The sequence below is a fragment of the Apium graveolens genome, chromosome 9 (genome assembly GCF_009905375.1).
Source record: "Apium graveolens cultivar Ventura chromosome 9, ASM990537v1, whole genome shotgun sequence".
NCBI lineage: Eukaryota > Viridiplantae > Streptophyta > Magnoliopsida > Apiales > Apiaceae > Apium > Apium graveolens.
This window is the reverse complement of record NC_133655.1, coordinates 280136041-280157002: the sequence shown is the minus strand read 5'-3', so window position 1 is coordinate 280157002 and position 20962 is coordinate 280136041. Positions and strand designations below refer to the sequence as shown.

Here is a 20962-nt window from a genome sequence, read left to right as displayed (position 1 = left end):
GTTATGTAATTAACAGGCTATAATGAATGATATATTAGCATGCATTTATGAGACTATGCAATAAAAACGTCAACAATGCGTTGCCTACCTCCCAAAGGAATGTATACAAGAACTAACAATGTTTTGAATAAACTGTTATGGCGGCTGTACAATGTTTTTGATTCTTAATTACACAATAGTTTTGGATTGCAATTTACGTATTAAAACAAACCAGACATGCTCCGTATATCTTGCGTAAAAGATTCACGCAAACTTCCAACGGAGTTTCAGATGATTACATGAGCATGTTAATGTCACTCAATTATCTGGTTCAGCCTGAATAAGTGGCTGCCGGATTTGAATTTTTTTCCTGCATAGTGTTCTCTAAAATAGAAAATCTGTTCTGACCAAAATTTTGAACATCTTGCTGAAAGGGAGATGTATTTGACAAAAATAAAACCAGAGGCAAGACAGATTGTTGAACTACACTTGACCGATTATTCAAAAAGAACGAACAAAGTAATAAAATAAAAAATGGAGAGAAAAACATCATACATCAACTGAGAATGAATAAATATATAAACAGAAAACACAACTGAACCTACAGAAAACTTTTACAAACAATATGAACACATACCACTAACAAAGACCACTATTGATTTTCATAGCTCGGAAAGAATGGCAGGGATGTAATGAGATAATTCTGCAGTCAGTGACTGAAACCCGTTGACTAACTGTGTATGGAAATCTTGGTCTTCCTCCCCAATCAACCTGAAGTGTACCCGGATGGCACGCTTGCAAACAGCCATAAATTCAAGGAGAGCAGCAATGAGTTGCTGCAGCTCCTGTGACCTCAGCCTTGTCGCAGGCTCACCTGACAGGAAAGCCGTGCATACACTAAGGACGCCACTGTTTACCTGTTTATATATAATACAAGGATATTTACAGGATAAATTAAATACTGCTCAACTAAAAGGAAACCAGATATACAGCAGACTCCTAAAATGATAATGAACGAGGGATTTAAATAGTTCAATTGCAGATAGATGTGTTAATTAGAAATGAGAGACTGAAAAAATCATAAAATTAACTGAAAGAATTTGCTTCGAAGCTCTACCTGAACTGCGACAGAGCCTTGAAGTATTCTCTGTAGACTCTGCAGACGTGGGAGCTGATCACCATCAGAACTGCGAGGCTCTTCAAGCTCATTTCTTAATGCAGCTGTGCGAGTTTCAATCATTCCAATTGCATTCTCTACGGGGGAGAACTCAAGAGATTCTGACTTCGTAACCACGAGCCTGTTGACAAGGGCAGGAAAAGATCCCTCAGTCTGAAGAACAGTTCGCCGTTTCCACTGGTCTTCTAATCCACCTTGGGTCTTGCCATTTTTTGTAAAAGGAGTATCAAACAAGAAGCGATCAAAGACACGTGCACGGACACTTCCAGTAGAAAGAGAGATTATTCTCTCCCTTCTACTTCCCAAATCTTCATCTTCCATGACAGGATCCACAGCAGTTATCTGCAGGTAACAAACTCCAGGTTGCAGTTCTTCAGCTTTGACTTGTCTAGAATCTGGAATTATGTGCAAGGTGTGATTACCATCCATCCTTGACTCATATATATGACTAAGTTTCTCCATTATGTCGCCCAACCGAACATCACGGGGCTCTCTGTAAACATATTCCTTTTTATCCAACTTGCCAAATTTTTCACCATAAAATCCTACTCTATAATACGTGGCATCAGTGAAAGGAATTGGACTTGATTCCTGCTCAAGAATTGATTCATAGATATTAGTTAGCATTGTGTGGCATTTGGCTAGCTGTCCATATGCCCTTCTGCTTTTATAAACTGGAATCACAAGTTCTAGAATGTTTGCGCAGAAATGATAGAGCTCAGCTTGAGAAAAAAGCTTATTTGCAAGCTGTAGGTATTTCACTGCAGAATCAACTGTGAGTTTTGAAGCACCATATCCTTCTACCTCAGCTGCAGAGGCCTCAGATGTTATCTCATTGCTAACCATGGGGCAAATTTTGCGTAGTGCAGTGATATGATCATTGCCCCAGACTCCATCATTTCTACTTACGAGAGCCTAGAATATGCTTATAGTTAGAATGGATTAGACAACTTGAAAACCATTCATATGTAGATCATTATGATGTCACCAAACTACAACAGGAACATGAAGTAAATGGCAGAAAGATAATAACAAATTAATAAGAGTCAACTATAACCCCCACATTTTTATTTAGCAAAAAAAGAAAAACTATAAACCCCACAAACAATTTGCATTATTACCTGCATAACAACACCTGCAACGCCCACTGCACACTGTGCAGCTTCAGCCCACGACTGCATCTCCTGATGTGCATCACAAAGATGCAATAACCACATTATGTGGAGATCTGGTACAGGAGCAAATGCCATTGCAAGTTTAAAGAAACTCTCTGCGGCTGCATATCTATCCGTGTTCATAACAGAAGCCTGTAAATAAATGTACTCCACAGTATTATATCAGTTCCCAGCACTTGTTCTAAAATCTATATATAAAAAGCCAAAGGGAAGTCATCACTTACCAACAGTGCATGTTCCAAGCTAGCATCAAGAGCCAGGATAATGCTATTCGCAAGGACTTTCACCTCCGACCACGACCATTTTTTCTCAGCTAATGTGTCCGGAATAGTTCCAAGTGCGTTCTCCGGTAGACCACACTCTGTAATTAAGTTGCCACTCTTAGACTCATCCGCCATTTCCTCTAAAGAATTACGGAGACGACGTGCTTCCCCACTTTCTTCAAGTGTTCCATCAGACTTCATCTGGGTGACTTGAACATCAGACATCAACTCCGATAATGTTATTGTCAGCATCACCCTTAACCTTGCCGTTTGCGTAAAGTAAGAGAAAGAGCTCTGCAAAATGAGAAGTGGACCAATGTTGTAACAAAGCAACATGATAATAAAATCGGAAAGTAGCACATACAGGATACAGTTACAATAGTAGGCAACACAAGCTTTACCCGGACGAGTATCTGGAGGCCCACAACAGCTCTTTTCCTGATATTGTGATTCCGAAAAACAGCAAGCCGTAGAAGATGAAAAGCAATTTGTTTTAAAAATCGATCATTTTCCCTTGCCATTAGTGTTGCTCCGTGAAGCTGAAAGACACTGGTGAACACTGGAAACATTGCTTTCCAAAATGCCAGCGGCTGATAACGTGAGAAGAAGCTTGTGAATATGGATGTTATGCAATCAAGTTTCCCATAATCTGTGGTGATACTATGTGACGATGCGGTACTGGAGAACTTTTCTGTTATTTCCAAGACCTGAAGACTGACAGCAGCGCTCAAGTTTTCTTCCCAAAGTTCCTGAAGTAAGAAAATATTTTAAGCTGACTTGTTCAGTCTTCATTGTTTGTTGGGAAACGGGAGAAAAGGCTCAATGTAGATTAAAAGAACAATTAGTTAGTCGTCATTATTATCAAGTAACGGCATTTCGTGGTTTCAGCAAAAGACTGATCACACTTACAAGCTTTTGCCTCAAGATCGGGTGCAATGATTCCCTTAATGCTTGAGTTGAAGCGCCAATTCTAGATGATTGTGCCTGAGCAAGTGCTTCTCTTAAAGAATATGGCTGACTAGGAGAGCTTAACTGGGAATTTGCCCTCTGCCACATATACCCATTCTCAGGAGTACCTTGCGGCTTCAAAGGAAAATGTTAAAACATAAGTAACCAACCCAAATATTCATGAATAATTAACAAAGTCAATTCATGGACACAATTTCAAATAGAAAAACTAGTCACAAAATTCTTTTAAAAAGGGTACACTTACTCTAACTTCTTGCCTTGATGCCTCAGATAGATAGTGGTTAATAGCAGGTGAAAGCCTGTCAGAATATTTAGGAGAGACAGGTCCATCAGCAACCGGGCTGCGAGAACTGGCGCCCATAAGCATACTATCAGCAGGTTTCCTATGCTGTATAATATAGAATCAGTACAATGGACAATATTTTGATGTATGCAGATTTACGATAAAAATAACTCTTCAGAAAACGCAAGCAAAATCAGATATTGGTAACGATGGGATCCATTGCACTGGAATTCAGGGCTTAAAATGGATCTTATACCAACCTTGATACGGATGATGTCACAATGACTTTTCTGGTAAAATTTTAATGACATTATCAGATAGTTTAGAGCATCTCCAATAAACTCATCATTCAAGCTCTTTAGCTAAGTTTTGCGAAGAATCCTCCAAAATAAACTTCAAGAGTCTATAAGCAACTTCTCAAATCATTAGGAGTTTCTCTTCACTCTCTCGTAAAGGAATCCTCTCCCCGTTCCCAAATAATTTAATGCTTACTTTTTCTTCTTTCTCACTTGTGTCTTCCATCTTTGTCAAATTTTATCACTTTAACTAATAAATAAATGAAAAGGAAGTAACAATAAGGAGCACTGCTGGAGAATAACACATCTAAGAACAAGGAGCGCTGTTGGGGACTGACACAGGATATTTATGTACTAGGTAATTAGGAGCCAAAATCGTTATATTATTTTTAGAGAGGGGACTAGGAGTCTCTTGAAGATGCTCTTGGTCACAGAAGAAGAATAAGTAACATTTACTCTATTCTAATCACATCAATTAGAGTTTCGACAAACAAAATCACAATCATTTTCAAAGAAAAAAAAATTATTATTTCCATTTGCAGTTTACAAAAAAAATATTGAAACAAAAAGTTAGGGAATATGCAACATAATTTGTCTAAATTAAATGCTGTCATTGCATGTCACAAATTTACAGCATACTTAATAAACAGTTGTCTAAAAATGTCAAATGTGAAACAAAAAAATAATTAAGAACATCCATAAGATATGAACAGACCTCAAAAAGAACCAAGCTTTCTTCCAAAAGTTTGAAAAATAATCTGGTCCGAGCAATGCTTTGCTGCCAGGCCTTCACCAGTGATGCATCATCCAGATTACGTATAATTTGCAAGATGACGATCAAGACTTCACGTTTTTCAACAGAATTAAGATTATAAAAGACAGGCATCTCATCCAGAATCTGCATTATAAACAGCAATAATGATATAAATTCACTATTATAGACGCTAAAAATTACCAAGAAACTTTTACCTGCCTATCATAAAAACCCATAATGGATTCACAATGATAAATGCTACTTTGATAATAAACTAGCACAGATTGCGGTGTCCATCTGTACATTATTTAGCTGCCACTACTCCCACACTTGGTGGTAATTTTCATACCTATAAATTGCAATGAACAGAACTCTACGCACTTCTACACAGTAAATGTAAAGCCTTAAGAGCTCAGCACAGTTTAAGCTACGTAAGGACATTCCAGCATAAGATACAGACATACGGTGGTGCAGAATGTGACACAAAATTACACAGGATAATAATATATACAAAAAAAGATAAAAAGAGGAATTTATTAGAAACCTGGCCAACAAGGGGAAAGTACAGTTGCGCAATATATAATTTATCTTCAGGCTTTTGGTAACGAGCATCAAATTCATGCTTGCATAAAAGGACTACCAAGATTCGAGCTGCCTACAAATACCAACAGCAAGTCATGTAAGATTCGAATAGGAAATATAGAGAAAAAAATAGAACGCCAGTCACTCACTAAACAATATAACTATGAGATTAAAGGGTAAAATATCATATACTATACTCACCTTTGCCCGTAGAGATAAATCATCATGGTCCCATGTTAAGAAAAGTTCTTGAATCAAGACAGAAGAAAGGTAATTTCTGCAAAACATATAACAAATATATACAAAGTCAAGCATAGTTTCATGCTTTGTTGGAAATTTACTACCAAGCAATATAACCACCTTGCACTAGTTGTCACCCGCGTGATTAAGTAGCAATAAGTAATACAAATATGGCTCTCAAATGCTACTAGGCACCTGACGTACAAACAAACGATTTAAAGCCAAGTTTGTCCATAAACGTGTTTGGTGTCATCATGATAAGCTGAGATAGGAATCAGCTTCTCATTTAAATTCGTCACTTCTAGATGTCACACAGAATATATGAACATTTATATCCGCACTCAAAATGCCTCCACTGCGGCTCAAACCCTCAACCTCTAGTACACTAGTACTTGAGAGATACTAGTGAGCTACAAGTCACCGGTGCTACTGCCAATTTCAGTGTGACTGCTTCAGCATTTTATACTTCAAAAGAAATATTTATTAGACTGTGAAAAGCTTCAAGCAACAACTTTGCTTTCCTAAATGGTGTTTATTGGTAGCAAGTTGTGCCCAAGAAAGATTCAGTAGAGCACTACTTAACCAGATAGCCCACAACTACATCACCGAAATATAAACTTCTGTTAGATCTTTAAAACACTTATATGCTGGGATTCAGTATCAACTTAACATCTACTCAGAGGAAGAAACATAAGTACCAAGTATAAGTACTTCGCTGCAGGTAGTTTTAAGATTAATATTAAATGAGTCCCTAAACCTTAAAGGAGGATAAAATGTCTTTTAGTATAAGCGCTATAAATTGGGATGTGAATTCAATGTTGTTTTGTGAGAAGATTCAACAGGGAACAAAACAGATGAAAAAGTGTAATAAATCATTAATGCGGGGAACAAATGACAATGAACTGCAGCTGGTTAGCCTTTTCTTTTATATTGAACGGTTGTTATGATAATTGAATTATGTATTGTGTATCACGTATTCAGTGACCAACTGAAACATATCCTTTAGGCAGTAGAATAATTAGGCCATAATTGATTATAGAAAAATCACAGGACATACAAGAAGTTACAGATACTGTACTGAAGAATTTAAACCAAACAGTTACCTATCTGAAGGATCTCTCCCAGGCATTTCCACAAAAAGATCATGATCGCAAATTATCTGTAAAAATGTAAGCTTGCAATCATGCAGAACTAACTGACATACCCCCGAGAACTTATCCATGTACAAGGAGACCTGCATGAAATGTAAATAATCATTAAACAGTAACTGAAAGATGGGAAAAGGCTGTAAAACAAAAGAGTTGAAGGAGGCACATGAATTGAAATTTCACAAATATAATATTGCAACCTATGAATGAAAAAATATTTTTAAATGCAGACAACCACATGCAATCATGACATATATATTAATAATGGGATACGACCAACAACTACAGGCGGTCAAAAGATATAGCTGAAGGAGAAACATATTTAAATTTTAGATTCATTTAGTATAGTTAGTATATATTTCCGGGTGTGTTTACTGCATGTGTATAATATATATATATATATATATATATATGTGTGTGTGTGTGTGTGTGTGTTGTATACATACAAAAAAATATGCAATCACAATAAAAGATACAGTACAGAGTATAGAAAAAGCTTTTCTGATGTTTTCACTTGTGCAGATTCAAATATTCTAGAACTCTTATTACTTTCAAAGTGTATCAAAAAAAGATTCCCTATATGTAATCCTGATTAAAAATTTTAAATATTTCATGCCCCAGAGAGATGAAGTTAACCTATATATATATAAAGGAAACACATAACGCAGGGGACAAGAAGACGGAGACTCTTTTGACATGAACATATTAACACAAAATACTGCTTGTTGACATAAGAAGTGCATGAAAGATGGAAAGTCCAAAAGACCATAAAAAGTGAAGATTACCAATTCAAATACTTGACGAGGCTCAATGATCGACAAAAGATCATAGCAAAAGAAAGCCAAACTGCTGTTTAAGCGTTTCGCCAAACTTAGCCCCCTTTTGCAACGCTCGTGTACTTCTGTTAGAAGGCAATCATATAATTGCAGTATACATCTGAAGACACCATCTTTTAACTGCATGGGAGGAATATCTTCACCTATTTCATGAAATAACAATACACAATCAACATGGATAATCAACTAACTACACTCAATCAAAGTTCTCTACACTCTTTTCTTGCATTCGTTTCTTTTACTTGTTTTTTGCATATGTGAGAAACTTGTATATTTTTTTTATTTTTTAGTTTATTTTTAATGGAGGAACTAGAAGTCCACCGTAACCATACAAATACAAGGGGGGAAAGGTGCACCATTTTGGTCCCTTACCAAATCACATGGACAGTCGCATTGATATATCATGAGAACCTATACTAGAAGCTTTAGGAGAAGAAAGATATAAAAGTCAAGGACTCAAGGCTGCCACTAACATACATTATAGCTACAAACTAGTACAGTCCCCTGATTGACGAGAAACCAACACTAAAACAGCTAAGCAATTCGTGAGAACACTATAAGCCCTTGTACTTTAGCCTGGTAATGCATACAAATTTCCATAAAATCATTGTGTTACACAAACAGTCCACAGAATATGACTGTTATGCTGTGTGATCTAAGCGATTAAGAGCTGTAAGATGCTGATGCAATTATCCACCAATTAAGTTATCACTGTCACCAGCAACAGGAAGGCATAACTGGAATGATATTCTAAATGTCGAGAAATTTAGTATATCATACTTAAAAATAGTGTGAGACTTTCTCCATGAAAGGCAAAGAATGAACAATGTCAAACTTCACAATTTAGCTTCAAAGTGCTTAAAAAACGAACATGCCACAAAACACTTTGTTTGAAAAACAAATACCAAGTGGAAGGTTGTGATAGAACAGTCGAGTCTGCTCTAAGGCCATCGACTTGACAATTAACTCTAGGAAAAACCATGCCATTGACAAGACATCATCATAAACTGGTCCTACACGGTAGCCTTTCGCCTGTCCATACAAACATTAAGAAGTTACAAGGTAAACTAATCACTTCAACTTATACTACATGCAAGTACACGATCCTTGCATTCTGTGAGATGTGGTAATTTAGTAATGAAAAAAACCTACTCATCTAAATAAAATATAAATTGAACAAACAACAGCAAATTAAACATCTATAAATGTTTAAAAAGAGTAGTAGCTTGATCCTGTAGACTAGAAAGTGACCACTATACTAGCCAGTCACTGCACAATGTTAACTAGCAAAAAAAATCACTGCACAATGTAACCTGAGTACTCACCTTACTGCGAGCCAAGCTTCCCCAAACAGTTGATAAACCAGGATAAACGGGTGGTTGACGACCACCAAAATCATCAAAAGAGTAATCCACATAGTTCACTAGAAAAATGTTTCGTTCTGCCTCATCAACTGACTCTTGTTGCACCCTGCAAAACAACAAGCCATACTACTTATGATTTGCGCATACAAAACATAAAAAACCAGAGTGCCTCCGCAGACAGTAGATCTAAATTACTGACCAAAGCTAAGAAAATAACAATGAAACTATTACCTATGGTCCTACATACTTAGATTGCATACTTACTAAATTAGATACAATTTATACAAGTTGACAATATATGCATGCAATGGAACGCATACCATTGTGAACCCTTCTGTTATTTGTAATAGCGTGTCATCAGAGGTGACACATCTATCAAGTTAATTGTTCAAATGAAAAATTATTTTAAGGCAAGTCTGACTAAAAACCAACATGGTACTTGTCCATACTATTTTTAAATAAGAATGGTTAATAGAGGCCTCATTGTTTACCAAATTGCACACTTGTGACGCATGATCATATTTATTTACTTATTACTAAAGCTAACAATTTGAGAGTAACTTGTACTTTGAAAAATATTGTATATACATACCGAGTTAAAATATTGACCATGGCTCTGAACGCTGCAACCTGAAATAAAGAAGAAGCGACCAAGTAAAAATTTGAAGCTTATGCTTAACACGTGTCCTGTGATAGAGAAGCTTCAGAATGGAGGTAAAAACTCATTTCATTTAAAAACAAGAGGAACACATTCTAAGATATGGCCAATGACCTGAAGAGTTTCACCCCCATTTCCAATTAGGTGGAGAAGCATATTTAGTATTGGCTGAAGAAACTGAAGCAGAGCAGTCGAATCAACATTTTTCAAGCTGTTAATAGCCTGCAAGGATATGAAATGTACATTGTTCTGGTAAAAACTTCTGCTTGTACACAAACATTGCTTATATAACATTGATACTCAGTACCGACTCAAAACATGCATCATCACTAAAACGGTAAAACGAGCTACAGATGCAACAAAAGAGATGGGGCATTTCATTTTTTTGTATTTATAAAACAATCAGTGAAGAAGACATCTCAACTATCAGCAAACCAAATAATGTAGAATATACCTCAAGTAGTTCAGATCCCCAAGGGGGACTTGTCCGAAGTGTGTGTCTATCATACTCGAGGAAAAAATCTCTAATGCGCTCACTAATGGGATATAGGGACGAACAAAGTCTTAACCGTAATTTAAATACATTCTTGCCATCCTCTAGGTAATCCAACCTTTCCTGAAACCCCCAAGTGTAAAATACAGTATCAGGTCACATATATTACTACAATAATGACAATTCGGACTACATAAATAAGAAGTCAAAATGTAAAGTACGAACTTTCAATAGTACTATATTGCAATTAATAAGGAAAAAAAAACTTTAAGTAAAGAAAGAGAACAACTTCAATACAGCTCGAAACCAGAAAACAATTAGAATTACACTTAAAGTTCTTACTGGACTCAACAACTGAAATTTTAAACATAAGTATAAGCCTCATAACAATTTAATCCCAATTTTACACCCATGAACACATAGAACCCTAACATTGATAGATGTACAATTTCATTTTTAAAAATTTACATAATATTTGCAAGTAGGGGAGGGGGGAGCCGGGGAGGGGAGTTAAAAATTGAACTCCTGACATTTCTTCACGGTGGAGTGCCTTGACTCATAGGCACAACCTCAAAAGATGTACACTTCAACTCTTTGAATTTAAGTGATTAAAACAACAGGCACCACGAGCAAGCTCTTTACATACACATCAGAAGGCATCACTAAAAAGACCGAAAGGTTTATATTCCTAAACTAGATAAAGTTTCAAGCTTTAAGGTATACATATATGCGTATATGCTTTTATTTGTTAACACTAGTACACATCGGGGTTTAATTTACTGTCAAGACCAGGTATGTACCGAAGTCAAGGATAATTTGCTTTGTCTACATATTTAGAGCTAAAAAGCAAATTTATTGATATTTTTAATATAACCGAAAGGTGGAATTAATTGGGGAATATAACATAAATATAGGATTAAAACATAAGTCGCGAAATGTAGAAGCTGTCAAGCTATACCTTTCCACCATCTTGAAGATAGTGAGGAATCAGCTCTCTCATTATTGGCAGCGAAATTTCTGATCTCAACCTGAATGGTTTCATAAAGTTAGTTATCTATTAATTTAGTGGTCAAAAAATTATACAAAAGGCATAGAGTAAAGATTTATAACAGCCAACTCCCATAACTTCCATAGATATCAGAAGAAAACAACTATTGTATCCCTATAAAGTATTTATTAAAGCTTCCAAAATTGCTTTACCTCCCCCCCCCCCAAAAAAAAAGGCCACTTAACTTACTGGAGCAGACACTTGATAAAACAAAACATTTCTGTATGTCCGGGTACTCTAAATCTCTCCTAAAATACACATTACAAGGATCCAATATGCTCCACAAACGATATGTAAACCTTTTACTTAAGCATTACATGTTTGAACCTCATATACAAAAAGATTTAATGGGTGCTTGATGTCTTCCTTTGTAGCACAAAAACACTTCAAGGCTATGAGACTAAAAAATAGAAAAATTGTCTAAATTACGGATAAACTGAGAGAAGCTCATTTCGACAGAGTACTCCGCAACATAGCAAATTACATGTGATGGCCGAGATCCCCCAATTATTGTTGTTTAACTGGTAATTTGCAATTTTAAACAATTAATAACGCAAATAAAAGTACAGTTATGCTCCGCCCTCCGGAACATAAAACAATTCTTTGACTAGAACCCATATTGCCGAAAATGGAAAATTAATGTTCTTAATAACCATCCCCGCTGTTCCACATGAAAGCATGTAGACGATAAACAAGTATGTCCTACACGTCCTGCCATTTTGGGTGAATATGCGATGACCTACAACAGGCTAGGAGGAGTCCAGCAAATGCATTCTGGAAAAGGAATTAAGATATGTTTATCCAACTAAGAGGTGTGCTGTGTTGTTACATGTTTCTCTTGCACTTGCAATTGACTCGATACACAGAGAGCAGCAAAGGTATCACACTCAAAGAACAACAGACTCAAGTGGTCTTTATCCAACTAAGAGATTTGTCCTGGATGTTACATACTGCAACTCTATTGAGTACATTACTGACTACATACAAGAAGAGCAGCAAAAAAATCACATGTAAGAACAGTCAGAATTCCAGGAGACACTTATTTTCGAAATTTTTACATATATATAATAAGAGAAAGGACATCTTAAAAGTCGATATGTTAAAGGTATTTATAAAAACAAAATTAAAAGCTTGTGCCAAATTACATACTGTGCGTGTGTCGATAATGGCAGTGATGCATATCCAATTACCACCTGTATATTAAGAAAATTGTTAGCAAAAACAATGAAACATAAATATGTGGCATATAATAGTGTAAATGTGGCACTACAATGTAAGGTGGGCATCACACCGAGTATAATCAGTTTAAAATGCTAGTAACATGATTCAACTTACTGGCTTTGGAGCTTCTAGTTTTGTCTGAAGATCAATATGAAAGAAAGTGAACAGAAGATGATGCTGTGGTGTCCATATTGCCGGAAGAGAAACTTTAATTTCATCATGGTAACAAGCAATCCTAGCACCAACAGCAACTTGTGTGTGGGCACATTTCTGAAGGGATGCACCAGGTTCCCTTGAATGCATTGCCTGATAAAAATGAACCATATATCACTAACCTGCACAATGAGATCTAGAAGGTACATTGATTTTGAAGATAAACACCAGTTTACCTCCAACGGCTGTTTACGAACATCACCATCATCTTTCCTGAGTTCAACACGTATAAACAAGTTCCTCTTCCGACTCAAACTTACAGTAATGGGATAGACATAAAGACAATGAAATGGCTGCAGAAACGGCTCGTTTCTTGTTGTTCTTCGGAAGTCAAAGGCTTGGAACTGCAATAATAACAATACAGTGTATTAATGCTGGAAAGAATAACACACCATGTCTGCTGAATCTTATCCATTAATTAAAACCAGGACCTAAAATGTCTGATGGCACAAGGAAAAAAAATCATAAGCTAATCAAATACTGCCTTCGTCCCAAATTAATTGTCTTGTTTGACTTTTCTGTGATCAAATTGAACAAAGTTTAATTGAAAATTACATACATTATATTACTGAAGAAATTTCTAAATATATATATAGATATATATATATATATATCATATCTACTTTAAAATGTAATTTTCAGTTTTTTTAACAGGTAAAGGTTTATTTTTAATTTTTGGTCAATTTAACCACAAAAAAAGACATAAACAGTTTTTTAGGATGAAGGGAGTACAAGATGTTATCTATGACTTAAAAGGGCGTGCTTGTAAATTTACATCATCATGGTTAATTGCAGAATGAAGTACAATACGATATCACAAGGCAACTCCATGAATAAACATAAATTAGTTTAGGTTGTTGTATTAGGCAAACTTAATAGATAGAAGTGACTAGATCGACAAAGATGCAACAGTATATGAGAAGGTGCATGAATTATTTGCACTTACATCATCAGTATTTACATCTGTATTTCCCAAAGATGTTGATCCATTTCGAGGCAACTCTTTTCCTTCAAAGTAATTTACTCTCGAATGGCCATTCTGAGGACCCTCAGAACCATTGCTAGGACATTTTGCAAACCTTGAATCAGTAATTTGATCTTCATGATCAATGCTGCCACCTTCTGAAGCATTTTCAAAGTCAACAGTACCTGCTTGGAGCTTTTCAATTTCCAATCTCAGTACTCCTTTTACAGGTTTATGGATTTTGCGCTTGGGATCCTAAAACCGATGTCAAAAGGCCCGGTCAACAAACTGCCTTATATATTAGCTTAAGTTATAAACATAACAATGACATTAATATGTGTAACAAACAGGACAATGTTATTAAAATTTCAACAAAAGAGAGCAGGACATTAGTTATTTACAAGTTAATAACTAACCCATACTAATAACACATGCCACTTATCTTCCCTATATCAGCATAAAACCCAAAACCAACATACACGCTAAGATTACAAAAAAAATTAAAGAAAACCTTATACAAGCATAAGCATAAAATCTTTACGAGAGAAGAATTTTTAGTGTTTTTTAGGCGAAGGAATGCAAGCACATAGACAGGTTACGCTCATTCAGTCTTCATCTTCAATCTGCTTACAGTTCGTAACATTTCTATTGTAATATGTTTTGTGTTACACGAAGTTCATAGTGAACAACTATATAATCACAAACTGAAATTGATAACCCATAATCCATTACCAACACAGGCAACATTGAACAGCAGCATAGTCTTCCGAGCATCAAATATATATAGGATAGTTAAATACTTAAAATATCCAGTAGAAATTACATACACTTATTCAATACTAGAACAGAAAATTAAAGGCGATAAAATGCTGAAGAAACACAGAAAAAAAATCATGCAAATGGCCAACAAACCTGGAGTGAATCCTCGGTATACCCTTCTTTTACTTTGTTTAAATTTGATACTTCAACCACAACAGAGTTTCCGCTGGTATAACCTATTTTTCCATCTAACTTTGCAATGGGATCTGAGCCTAAATCTTGGGAGCTTGATACGGACACATTAGGAGCAACAGAACCACTGGGGGAAGTAGGCCCACCCGGGGAAGAATTAATATTGCTATCAAACAATGAAATAATAGCCCAAGCAAAAGATTCCCTGTAAGGCATGATGCGAGACCACACTTGGAGTTTCTGCTTTTCCCTCTCTGTCATGTGGACCTGTTTTATTTATACAAATGTAAAGTATGCCTTCCTCTATAAAAGGAGCATGCTAATGACATGCATAAATACACAACTATGAAATTATAATTAAAATATTTTAGAGTTCCTGACTTGCAAAAAAATACATATTTCATATTTGAGTTCTGGGATTGGATAAGAATTGTGTGTGACTTTTAAAGAGCATTACATTTGAGTTTGATTGCATTAAGTAAGAATTTCAGTGAACTTTCTACCTTTTATGTGTGTGTCTGTGTGTGTATAGATACCGGTCCAAATGAATACATGAAGATAGTCAGGCAAGTTCACTGAGAACAGAAATTCAATTTACACAATAAGTTGTTAAGGGAAATACATACCGGTTCTTTACGAGAATAAACAGAGGGAGTTACCCCACCTTCTTCTGTGGCAGGCTTCTCTAACTGGATCAGAAGACAAACTGAAGCTGATGGGGTGTCTAGGTAAAAAATTCCACGAGGCTCATAAGAACTGCTAGCCTGGTAGCAGTGACAAAAGATGACATAAAAAATCATATCAATTAATATTAATAGTAAATACCGCAAAAGAAAACCTAAACAGGCATATAAGATAGGAGTATAGGACAGATATGGGGAGGGGAGAGAGCTTGCCTCCTGCATTTCAGTGGGTAATGCAGAAAAAATGAAGTCCTCTGAGAGTTTCTCCCTCCTTTCCTTGTTATACAAACAGATGGTGCCATAAAATGGCTCTGCAAAAAAAATTGACAACATTAGATTACAATTTGATAGAAGGCTTCAGAGTCTCTAACGTAAATTTAATAAAAAATTGGTATAGTCCTGTAGTAAATCCAGAAGGCTCACCCACTAGTCCCGCTTGAAAAGATAAGGAATGTACTTTAACTGAGATCTTCAATCCACTGCAACACAAGAATATGGAAGCAACCAAACTCAATAAAACAAGATTGTAGACAGAAAAAACTAGACGAACACTAACATCAAAAAGATTCAAAATCTACTCTAAAACAGTTATTGACCTGGAATATTGTCCCAGCTGAGTTTCTGGGATCCTTTGCCCAAATATGGTTGACCTCTCAGTTTCCCAATCAAAAACAGGTTCATAAGTGGGCAGTGGGGATTCACCCAAATGCTGCAGTTGAAATATAGATCAATTGGCAATAAGTGAATGTTATACTTGCTTCTAAAAGAACATAATGTATAAATTGTATGTAACCAGAGGATTCATAAATGAAGTACATACACAAATACATTGATAAACCATCATAATTTTCTCAACCTTTAAGACTTTTGAGCTTGATGACTTGGAGGCGGTATCTGTAAACTCCCTCCCAGACGTACTTGGGATGTCGTCATCAGTATCATCAATCTTATTTTGCCTTGCATTCGCAAGATGCATTTCTGGAGACAAAAAATTAATATTACTACAGATCAATAAGAAAAACAGGCTTTACAGTGTACACTCCATAAAATAGTAATAATTTATGATCAGGTCAAAAATATATTTTGCAGAAAAAAAATTATTCCTTTCAGTTGCATACACGAAATAAGCCCAAAACAAATTAAGAAGCAAATACATGCACAAAAAAATCTTCCCCGCCCTTAATCAAGGAGCTAAACATGTCAATTATTAGTTTTTGGTCTAGTTTACCTGTTTCAAAATCAGTATCGGGTCCCTCAAAAATCTGATTCTGAAATGATATGGGGCCAATGCTCTCATAATGCCCATACTTATTATCATCCTTCACCCAATCAGTTCTGTAACACTGAACAAGTTCACTGAGATGTGGCCACTGTTCCAAATTTTCATCAAGCTGGAAAAGAAACAAAGTATGTTACTGTGTTACTTTTTCTGGTTGAAAAGATAAAAAATAACTTTAGAATTCATAGGTAGAGGTATTAACCATGATCTGCAAGCCATTATGAGTGACAATTTCAATATGATCCAGCTCAAAAATCATTTTAACAGCATAAGACAATCCAAGGGGAAAACTTTCCACCATTATATTTTGAGAATGTTCACTTATTATTATTAATGATCACAATTAGCACAATAACGCTATAAATTATTAATTGCAGTAAAACTTTATGGATATAGAAGGTGACTGGATGTTGGAACAAAAAGTTCTTTTATGCAATTTGTGTTTGAAATAAAATGCTTTGCTGTCTAACCTTTAAAATAAATTGAGGCTAATAAATATATAAATAATAGACTTATTGTGCATTCAGATAATACTATGTTATTGTTAATGCATCAGACATTGACACTTATTTCATCTTATAACACTTAATTAAGATGTATAGAAGTCATAAGCAAGTTTAGCTATAAAAAAATGCGGAGGCTTCCAGCAAAGGACTGGCAAGATATCAAAAATTAAGTGTTCCAAACTCACCAATGGATCTAAGTTCAGACTACCAGCAAAGGACTGACGGGAAATTCTTCGAAAACGATGCCCGTTTGGAGACAAGTTCTCCATCTGAAATTAAGGCCAGAAAAGAACATTTAGCTTATTTCATTAAATCCAGATTTGAATATATAGCATTCTGGTACCCCATTATGTATACACATAAGGTTGCCCTCTATTAGAAATAGATATTAGCACAACAGTGAACAACTGTTCTGCGCATCTTTTACAATTTTTGTTTTACATTTTCCTGTGTTTTTAAGAGTGTGGCCCCGTACATACAGACTTTTCTCAAGCATTACATAACTGTGTCATCAGCCTAGAAAAGATATAACTGATATTCAAATATACTTTTTGGGATTTTAGTATCATTGTTACAGTAACTACGTGCCATGCTATCATTTATTCACAGTAATACTCCCTCCAGAAAATTCATCCCGTCGACCAAATTCTTTTCAAAAATAACATCTACAAGTCTAAAAGTGCAAAATCTTGTCACTGAGACTTGTGCCGATAAATAGTAGACTTTAGCAACAAAAAACTACACCTTCAATTTGTCAAACTAAATATGTGTTAAACGCTTTCTTATATCTCTTAATACTGGAAAGTTAAAATAAAAATAAAAAACAGGTATATAGACACACAATGGAGTTAGATTTTAACTAACTGTTAAAGAATTACGATATCAGTGAGAAGTAGTAAAATTTAAGTCAAGCAAGAAAAAAGCACTTTGTTCAGCTCGATTTTTACTTACAGGAACTACGAACATTGTAAAGTGACAGTTTGATACTTTTTACTAATGCATTTGCAGGCATAGTTCACATTTTAAAAAAAAAATAATAGAAAGCACAAACTAATTATCAAGTTATTTATTTAAAACTTTATACAAAATTGACAGATGAAAGTAGGGTAAACCTAAACACACTAAACAATACGAAACAGTATACAGTTAACAACTAATTTCAATTCACTTCCATTCGATTGAAAACCGAGACCTAATTTCGACTAAAAGCTAAACAACTATCGGTAATTTAGTTGAATGTAGCATACAGTATATAAACAGTAACAAGAGAGCCAAGATCGAAGCAGCTGAGGCCTAATTAGTGAAGTCAAGACCTAAGTCAAACAGTAAATGTAAAATTAAAAGCAGATTCGAGTTGAATTAGAAGAAACAAGCGTCTGAGATTCGCGAATCTAGAGTGTAATTAGTAGTAATTAGCAATGCAGGTAAAAATCGAACAGTAAATCTGACCTGAACTTCAAAAGTAACAGTATTTAAGGAGAGAGGGAGAGAGAGAGAGAGAGAGAGAGAGAGAGAGGGAGGGAGAGAGAGAGAGAGGGAGAGAGAGAGGGAGAGAGAGAGAGAGAGAGAGAGCGGGAGAGAGAGAGAGAGAGAGACTTACGAGGAGGGAGGATTAGGAGGGGAGATGTAAAAAAAACAAAGGAAGGTGTGTGTGTTTATGTGTGTGTATAGATGGTTTGAATAAGGGGGTGAAACAAAACAAACTTGGAGAGTATGCGACAGTGATTGAGCACCTAACGGGATCGTAGGGATCCCTAGATACGCGAACAACTATACATACACCGTATACTCTCTCTCTCTCTGCTCCTCTCTCTCTCCTCTCCTTATTTTTTGACGAACCTCTTTACTCTCCTTACAAGTTACAATGGTGGTGTTTCTTCATTTTTAAGTGTGTTTCCAATTTCCATGTTCAAAAATCAAATATAATAAAATATTTTGGAACAATCAAAGGCAAAGGAAAGTACTAGTTACCAACTCTGTTTAGAATATATCGTGAATAATGTTTTAAACAACTTGGCATGATATTTGTCCCATTTTCACTTATGAATCTGTGAATATATATAGTAAGTTTCGTCGTATTATGAAAAAATACAAAATAAATATGCACTTTATATATAACTTTTAAGAACGGTTTTGAAAATTGTTCAGGAAATTCTAGCAAATCTTTAATCACATTGGTTTTTAGTTTGGAAAATGCAATATATTAGGTTAAATAAACAGAAGTCACCAATTTAGGTATTAAAATTGTTTGAAATGATGTAGAGATGTCAATCTGAAACTTAGGTATCAAACTGTTTGAAATGATGTAGAGATGTCAATCTCAGTTTTTATTTATAAAATTTGTGAGAACATGCAACAGTTTAAACCATGACACTTTACATTCGGTGTTCTAGAAATCAATTTGGCATTTTTTGGTATTTTTCATGGTAAATTTAGGCTTTGTTATAGCATCTCCAATGGTAATTACAAGTATTGTTAGCTAAAATATGATAAAACACGGATTATGTAAAATTTTACCTAAGGGGAAAGCCGGAAATGAAAACACTTCAATGATATTATGTATAATTATGATAGCAAATTATACTTAAGGGTGGTTCGACAAATATAGTCAACCAAATGTAATTATCTATATTTTTGCTAACGGCAACTATGGTTTGAGTGCTTCAAATGTTACATAGTTTCTAAATATTGTCATTTTATGTGCCACATTGATTCCACGTAGATTATTTAGTTAAGGATTTTGAACCGTTGGAGATGCTCGGTTACATCTATTTGGTTAATTTTACCAGTTCCAAGTAGAGTTGCGAATTGGTTAAGAAAAAGGAAACCCGCACTCCCGACCCCGAAGCAATTTCGAAAAACTAAACCGAAATTCATGAAATCGATATTTGAATCACATAATCTGATAATTACCATAAAACCAAATTAAACAAATCTAAATATTATCTGAACCGAAAATTTAACCGAAAATGATCTGAAATATTAGATCTGATTATAACTTGGAACCAATCGAACCGAATAATATATTATCTGAACCGAAATTGATCCGAAATAAGCAAAATTCATACTTAAAACAATTTTATTGTTATGATAATATAATAATATAATCATAAGTTTTTGTAAAATTACATTATTGTATATTAAAAATATTACATTTAATAAAAATGTGTTTTTTAAGTCTCGCGAATTGAAAAAATGAATAAGTTATGATTCGAAAATATCCAATTTAGATTTTGTCCGGTCTTAATCCGAATTTCGAAAATATTAAAGCAATGCCACGTATCCAAAATATTTTCCAAAAACTTTCCCAAAATGAAACCTGCAAGGGCCGACTCGGTTGGTTGGTTAAAGAGGGGATAATTATCTTTTTGGTCACATGTTACAATCTCATATGAGGAAAATTTATGATAATGCCTCATGAATCAGAACATGTCGCTTAAGTGCAGTTTATCTTGATTCACGTGATTTGCAGACTATTGTGTGAGCCCGTGGGATTTACCCGGTACATCCACGAATGGTAGCGGCTACGGGTTTTTTACGATAAAAGAAAAAACTTTCCCAAAATGACGTGTCGTTTTTTAATTCATGATATTCATATTAACACACTAAGGACTTATGTTGATAGGAATCGTTAAATATTTTCCTTTATGAGTAAATATCTAATAATATGCTGATAAGTTATTATTCAAAAACGAATTTCGGGACTCTAGTATTTCTCCCAATTTTAATGTAAATTAGATCTGAATCGAATTATATCTAATTCAATCAAAATGGTATTCAAATATATTATTTGAAAAATGAATTCTATCATGTGATCCAATTATCCTAATTGTCCGGTAAAGTTCAACTTACATTTGTTAGAGATGAATATTGAACAGGG

General features: G+C 35.0%; 1 protein-coding gene across 2 annotated transcripts; it reads right to left on the bottom strand.

The window, feature by feature from the left end:
* Positions 1-401: 401 nt before the first annotated feature.
* On the bottom strand, positions 402-18933 carry LOC141684592 (guanine nucleotide exchange factor SPIKE 1). Of its 2 annotated transcripts, none has more exons than XM_074489641.1 (31): positions 18683-18933; positions 17268-17351; positions 16526-16688; positions 16154-16275; positions 15894-16006; positions 15721-15776; positions 15511-15608; positions 15241-15378; positions 14576-14881; positions 13646-13918; positions 12876-13043; positions 12601-12792; positions 12415-12458; positions 11176-11245; positions 10179-10340; positions 9839-9946; positions 9659-9696; positions 9028-9172; positions 8608-8734; positions 7652-7845; positions 6822-6952; positions 5680-5755; positions 5441-5551; positions 4858-5040; positions 3808-3951; positions 3504-3677; positions 2996-3343; positions 2556-2888; positions 2278-2463; positions 1097-2071; positions 402-896 (listed from the first exon to the last, which is right to left on the bottom strand). In XM_074489641.1, exons 2-31 carry the CDS (start codon positions 17349-17351, stop codon positions 642-644), a joined length of 5517 nt encoding a protein of 1838 aa, XP_074345742.1. In that variant the 5' UTR covers positions 18683-18933; the 3' UTR covers positions 402-641. The 2 variants fall into 2 exon arrangements, with proteins under 2 accessions (XP_074345742.1, XP_074345744.1); XM_074489643.1 differs by lacking the exon at positions 18683-18933 and adding an exon at positions 18532-18584.
* Between the last annotated feature and the right edge of the window lie 2029 nt (positions 18934-20962).